The sequence below is a fragment of the Macrotis lagotis genome, chromosome 1, assembly GCF_037893015.1.
Source record: "Macrotis lagotis isolate mMagLag1 chromosome 1, bilby.v1.9.chrom.fasta, whole genome shotgun sequence".
Classification (NCBI taxonomy): Eukaryota; Metazoa; Chordata; class Mammalia; order Peramelemorphia; family Peramelidae; genus Macrotis; species Macrotis lagotis.
The window spans coordinates 35,478,854-35,486,303 of NC_133658.1; the positions used below are offsets into that span (position 1 = coordinate 35,478,854).

Genomic DNA, 7,450 nt, shown 5'->3' on the forward strand with positions numbered 1-7,450 from the left:
AGAAAACAACTTATTTCATCCACCCCAAAGTAGGCACCATTTTTTTTAAGGTAAATGGTAATTTGCAAAGATCTTTGAAATATTGACTTCTTGTGGCTCCCTCCACTCCCTGGAGAGGTGGAGAATTATGGGTGCCAAATGGTGTATATATATTAGTCACTATGCTGGTTGGTTTTACTTGACTGCTTTTCTCTGTTACAAGGAGAAATTCACTGGGTGGGCACAGTGAATTCAGAATGGCACCAATAAAACCTTGAATAAAAATATGCTTGTAAAACCATTCAGAGAGAAATAGATTTCTTTTTTACAAGTCACATTTTATTGCACCAATTTTACACAGTAAAAATAAATGAAAAGCAGATATGTCTAAATTCTCTTGCTGATTCTCTTGAAGACAATATCACCCAAGGTCATGGTCTGAAAGCCAAGAAGAAATCCAGTGTTAATCTTTCCTGGAACTTCTTCCAGTATGTAAGCATGTCATCCCAACTAATGACCCCAATGCTTTAGATATACCAGAGAGAGGTTTGGCAGACTTTCTGGGTCTTTGTATGGATTCTCCATGCTTCCTGAGGGAACCCTGGGGAAGGTTGGCTTTGGAGTCTTCTAGGCCCCATTTAAAAATATAAATAATCCCAGCAAAGTTCACAGGGTAACTGATGGTAAAATGCCAGCTGAAAAAGGTTTAATGCCTGAAGGGGGATTTGCAGGAATGAGATGGGAGGATTAGGTGACTGGGGGGGAGGAGGGATAAGATTAGGGCTTTTGAGCTAAACACCCAGTTCTCTGGGTCTGCCATTAATGGTTTATTTTTACACAGGGTTTTGGGCAATATCTCCTCCCATCTTCCCTCCCTCCTCTCTGCTTTCTTTCTTCTCCTTATCTGTCTTTCCCCATCCCCCTTTCCATCCCTCGTCTCTGCTGTCCTCTATGTCTTTTCCTCCTCCCCTCTTCCTTGCTTGAGAGCCAGGTCTACCTTTCTGATTCTATTTGTAACTCCTTTGTCGCTTGGTAGGGAATCACTAAATATCTTTTGAATCCATTTCCCACAACCAAGCAGGAAGAGAAACACCCCATCACTCACGTTGGTGATTGTGTCTCCATTGAGTTCAGTGACTGATTTGATTCCTTTGAGAGTTGTGACCAGCTTGTTGTCTCCTTCCATCTGCACAACAGTCTGTAGGAAGACAGAAGAGTTAGCTCTGAGAGACTCCAGGACTGAGGGCAGAGGAAGGGGTGGGACCTTGCCAGGGACTGTTGGCAAATATTTAACAAGTGACTTTCTGGAGGGAAGGTTGTAGATATAACTTTTCCTAGCTTTTGTAATTTAAGTATAATTTATATTTTAACATTTTCTCTATCACTATAAATTATCAACAAAACAAGTCCATCCTGATTTGTAGTGTTTGCTCTTTTCTTTTTTTTTTTGCAAGGCAATGGGGTTAAGTGACTTGCCCAAGGCCACACAGCTAGGTAATTATTAAGTGTCTGAGGAAGGATTTGAACTCAGGTCCTCCAGGGCTAGTGCTTTATCCACTGTGCCACCTAGCTGCCCTGGTCTTTGCTCTTTTCTGAAGGGTAAATGGAAATTTCACAATCAGCTCTCTCTCTCATCGGTTTGACCTGGCTCCGGCACACTGCTAGTGTATGTGCCCAAGTAAGATTTCCCTGCAGAACTCTCTTTTTCTGTCCTACACTGGCTGGCTGGTTTTCTAGTTCTCTTGGTCTTTTCCTTTCTCTTCTTCCTTCCCTTCTTTCTTCTTCCTTTTTCTGAGTCAATCAATACATATTTATTAAACACCTATTATGTATCTCAAAGTCTAAGTGCTAGAAGACAAAAAGCTTACAGTCTAATGAGGGAAACAAGCAAATAAATACATCCAACAAGCAAACAAATATGAGCAAGCAAATTATAGACAGGATAAGTTGGAAACAATTAATAGAGAGCCCTCTAGAACTATGGGCTTGGGGAAGGCTTCTGGTTGGAGTTGGGGGGTCAGCTCTGTGAGAGGAGTAGACCTGTGTTGAAAGGAGGCAAGGAGGCAGAGCTGAGCCTCATCTCTGGTTGAGTTGAGTGCATATTGTGTTCAGAGGTGAGGCCCAACTCTGCCTCCTCTGCCTCCTCTGCCTCCCCTTTCCCTATGCCCCTGGAGCAGAGGAGGAATTGCATTCCAGACAAGGGGACCAGCTAGAGAGAATAAGGCCACAGAGAGATGGAGATCATGGGTCACAAGTCAGGAGTCAGGATCATCTGATGGAAGAGCATGTGTGGAGGAGGAAGGTGCTAGAAGACTGGAAAGGTTAGAAGGGGACTGGATTATGAAGCAACCAAGTTAATCACCGAACAGGTCCAAATATGTTAGAGGCACCATTTCATGGCCGGCCCTCTAGTCCATGTTGCACGAGACTACTTTTCATCTACTCTCCTTTCCAAGCAACACTGTGACCCACCAAGACATATTGTGTCTCCCTAGGAGATGGTCTGCTCTAGGGCATCAGGGACCACTTCTTAGTTGTGCTCCTTCTCCAGGGCTTACAGGTGAGACAAACAGGTGAGAAGGAATTACGTTCTAGTCATACCTTGACTTTTTCTCCAGTTAGAGTCTCTAGCTGACATTCTTCCCCCAAAGTGAACTCATTGACCAGGACTTTGGTGCCAGTGTTGATGGTGAGCTTGAAGTGCTTTCCGGTTTGTACGATTTCGGAGACTCCCTTGAGATCCTTTCCCTTCTGTATGATGTCGTCAGGTACCCCTGGATCAGACAGTAGAGACTCAGCTCTAGAAGGCATCTTGGAATCAAGTCATTTCATTTTATTTCATTCATATTATTATCCCCATTTCTGAGGGTCAGAACAGTGAGATGATGCAATCCACATCCACATCGTAGAGAATTAGGAGCAGAGACAAGGCTAGCATTCAGATCTGACTCCTTGGCTACCCGATCCAGGCTCTCAAAGACCTGCCCAGAACCTCACTTGTTGAATTATTTCACTTGCTTCAGATCCCCTTTAAACCTTTTAAGTTCACTCCTTTCTGACAATAGCCCCTGCCTCTTTGATCCCAACATTCAATGCCCAAAGACTGGATTCTATAGTACTTACCAGCAGCCTTCATGAAGGCCTCAAAATTCTCCTGGGACTGGAGCTGGTATTTCCCTGAGAAGTTCATGGTGAAGAGATGTTCTCTCACAACACTGCCTGGGAGAGAAGATGCCTGGTTTAGCCTGAAGGAGCTGGTTTTATAGGGGGCTCTTTCCCTTCAAATATTGGTCAGAGGTTATCTGTTGGAAGTTTTATGGTTCTGCTCAATCATTAACTCATTGGGAGCAATGGTCAGCGAAAAAGGGTAAGCTAGGCCTAGGTGGGGTGAACGAGAGAGCCTGGTCATCTGGCACAGGAGCAAGGGGTGAGCTTTCCAACTGTCCAGACCATCTGGGGCTGGGAGGGGACACGTACACCCATGGATATAGGGATGAAAGATGAGGTCTGCAAAAAACAACCAAAAGAAATAAGAAGTATTATCAATATGGTGCTTTTTTATTACATTGTTCTTTCTCACACATTAGCCTGTAGGGAGATTGATAAAAGTATAGTTGTCCCAAGTTTACAGATGAGGAAACTAAGGTTGTCAAGGTTATACAGCCTGCAAAACCTTGAGCTGGGCTGGATATCTAGGTTTTCTCAGGCTCATCTAGTCATTTCTTGCCTACAGGCCTTTGCACAAAACAGCATTTGTGCTGAATACCACCAGGAGCTTGTGCTGTATTTGTGCATGTATGTATAGGAGGGGGGAGTGTTCATTTTTATCTGTTTCCTCAACCATTTAATAAATGTTTACTGAATTCAATTCAACCTCATTTATTCTTTTATAATTTAGAATTATTTCATTTTCATTCCATGGACCCTTGAATTGAACTTTTTGTTGTTCAGTCATTTTCAATTGTATTTGACTCTTTGTGATGTCTTAGAATTTTTCTTGGCAAAGATGAGTGATATGTGATTTTTTTTTCTTTAACTCATTTGACAGATAAGGAAAATAGAGGCTAAAAGGGTAAAGTGACTTGCCTAGGGTCACACAACTAGAGGTGTCTAAGGCTTGATTTGAACTCAGGTCTTCCTGACTCCAGGTCTGGCATCCTATCCACTGTGCCAACTAACTGCTCAGTGACTGCGCCAGGCCATTTTGTAATTTAGTAGTAATTCTATAGTCCCAACACTGTTCTCCTCCACGCTGCACCCTCCCCTACTTCCTCTTGAAAGAAAATTTCATTTTATCTCAGAGCTATAACTGACAAAACCAGTCATATAGGAGAATCCAACAATGAGACTTTGTCTTTTTAAGACCAGTGAAAGAATCGTAAAGGGAGATAACACTCCAATGTCACTGTGAACTCTAATTATCAGAAGCACCAAGCATTTAATGTTTTCTTAGCTGTTAGTAAGCCACGCCCCCCCACTGGCCTTTTTAAATCAAAATTAATTTTTTGTTTGTTTTTGGGATTGGATTTTCCTATATCTTTCAGACTGGAACACAGCAACCCCTCAGCGATAGATCCCAATTCTGATGAATAAAACTGCTTGTGTCTCTGATCTCAATCAATTTACCCTTCATTAGGCATCTTCGGGGAGCATGGTTTTGATATCGCAACTCAGAACTCCTGAACACAAATCATCTACCAGACTCCATTTCCTCAAACTCCCCAGCATCAGGGCCTGCAAGCTTTTGCCACTGCCCATTGAAAAAGTCTTTTTAGGAAAAAAAGGTGAGGGAGGAAGCATTGAAGTCAAACCGGACCAGGACCAAGGACAGTGGTGGAGGGATCCAGAAAGGACCACAACCCCCTTAGAGATGTTGACTGGCACAGAGGGAATAAGGCAGAGAGGAGTCAGAAGCAGAAAATCCAGGTACCGCTATGAAAGCCAGTTTCCTGTTTGCCTGAAAATTTGTGCTTTTTCATTTGGGATTCAAAGGTTCATTATTTTCAAAGTTGCCTCTGCTTGGCTTATAGCAGACCAGGAGCCGTCATACCAAAACAGAGACAGGGAGAGGAGCTAGAGGGATTCAGGAATGTGTAATTTGTCATTCAAGGGCTAAGTCAAGATTTAGTTGCTAAACATAGGTTAGATGATGTAGTTCTCACATTCCTGTTTCTCTTAGCCTTCTGATACTATGGCCCAGCTCCTCCCAATGAAGACTTTCCCCTCTATTTGGCTTCTACAATTCTCTTATCTTGGTTCATTTATGTTTCTGACTCCTCCTTCTCAGTCTTCTTTCCTGACACATCAATCATCTTCCAATCCCTAAGTGTGGATTTCCCCTCCAACCTCCTTTTCTTTTTCTCTTGTTTCTCTCTCTCTCCTCTCTTTTGATGATCCCAACCATTGAATTGACACTTAGATCTATATTTGTAACTCTAAATTTTCTCCTGAATTCTTGTGTGACATCTCCAATGGCCTATTGGATATTTCTGTCTCAGTGACCTGCTGGTATATAGAATCACAACGGAAAACTGAATGCATAGAGGGGAAATAATTAAGGGGCGAGGGTGGTAGATATTAAATCCTGAATCTGGAGAAGTAGGAGTAGAGGTCTCATCCCTATACTATATATATATATATATATATTTTATACTATATATATATATACATATATATGTATATGTATATATATATAGTCTTAGAGGTCTGAGTCATGAGGAAACTAGGGTCCAGCTAGGTGACATGTTGAATAGAACTCTGGATCTGGAGTCAGAAAGACCTGAGTTCAAATACCGACCCCGGATATTAACTAGCTGCATAACACCAGACAAGTCATTTACTTTCTCTGAGCCTGTAAAATAGGAATATTAATAGCACCAATCTCACAGAGTTATTGTGAAGACCAAATGAGATAATATTTATCTATCTATCTATCTATCTATCTATCTATCTATCTATATGTATAAAGTATTTTTCAAATATTAAAATGCTGCTATAAGTGCTTAATATTTTATTTATTATTAAATGACTTGCCCAGGTTCATAGAACCAGTAAATATCTGAAGTGGGGTTTGAACTCTAATCCACATCCCAGGTCCGGTACCCAGGCTGCCTCTCACCAAATTCAGCATCTCTAAAACAGAATTCATTTTTTCCACTAAACTTGTCTTTCCTCCAGACTTCCCTTCTTCTATTGAGGACGATCAGCTAATTCAAAACCTCAAAGTCTTCTTCCCTCTCTCCCTCCCTCTCAACCCCCATATCCAACCCATCCCCAAGTGCTGTCATCGCAACTTCATAGCATCTCTCGAATCTCTCCCCTTTTCTCCACCCAAACTCTCAGGTCCTCATCACCTCTTGGAGTAGATTCCTATATGATATCTCTTCTTCCAGGTGATCTCTCTCCTCTTGAATCTCTTCTTTACCTAACTGCTGAAATAATGAAAGCATGATCGCATCGCCTCCCCACTCAGAAATCTCCAGTGGCTCCCTGTCACCTGCAGAGTAAAATGCAAACTCATTCTTCAACCTAGCATTTCAATCTGGCGCACTAGACATGAGAAAACTGTCACAACTATCATGAAATCGGTATTTTACGTAACACAGAGATAGTAAGGAAGCGAATGGAGATTTATGAATCGCCTCCTCTTTTCCAGGAACTGAACTAAACACTTTATGAATACTATCTGATTTGATCCTTTGATCAGCTGTGGAGTGTAGGTGGTTTTATGTTCCCATTTAAAAGATGAGGAAACAGAGACAGACAGAAGTTAGGTGACTTGCCCAGAGTCATACAGCTAGTGATTGTCTGAGGTCAAATTTGGATTCAGGTCTTCCTGACACCATACTCAGTGCTCTATCCACTGAGCCACCTAGCTTAGATGAACTGTATCATGTAGTGCTGAAAGAAGTGGTACATAGGATTGCCCATGATATCTGAAAGATCATGGGAAAAAGGGAAGACCCTTCAAGGTTGGATAGGGGAGAAAATGTGCAGATATTCAAGAAAGTAATGACTTTAGAGACTGCAAATTACAAGTCATGAACTTGGTTTCAATTCCTGGAAAAATTCTGGAGTGGATGACTAAAGACCAATCAACATCTAGAGAGGGAAATGGTAGTTACAAAGAGCCAACCTTGCTTCATCAAGAACACCACTGACCCAATCAACCTCATCATCTCTTTTGGCAGGATTACTCAACTAGTCTTTTTTTAAAAAATTATTTCATTTATTTTATTTTTCCAATGACATGTTATGAAAGTTTTTCCACATTTATCCACTTGCACATTTATACGACACATTTTTCTTCCATCCTCATTTAACTAGTCTTTGGAGGAGAAATGCTACAGATTATTTAGATTTTAGTAAATCTAGATTTTAGTAATTAGTAAAACTTGTGATAAAGTATTTCATACTATTCTCTTGAAGAAGGTGGAGAGACATGGAATAGACAATTACATAATCAGATGGA

The 7,450-nt window shown here is 41.4% G+C and overlaps 1 protein-coding gene across 1 annotated transcript; it reads right to left on the reverse strand.

Annotated features, from left to right (window-relative positions):
• Positions 1-296: 296 nt before the first annotated feature.
• On the reverse strand, positions 297-3,256 carry FABP1 (fatty acid binding protein 1). The gene is made up of 4 exons (XM_074222559.1): positions 3,103-3,256; positions 2,581-2,753; positions 1,085-1,177; positions 297-417 (listed from the first exon to the last, which is right to left on the reverse strand). Exons 1-4 carry the CDS (start codon positions 3,167-3,169, stop codon positions 367-369), a joined length of 384 nt encoding a protein of 127 aa, XP_074078660.1. The 5' UTR covers positions 3,170-3,256; the 3' UTR covers positions 297-366.
• Between the last annotated feature and the right edge of the window lie 4,194 nt (positions 3,257-7,450).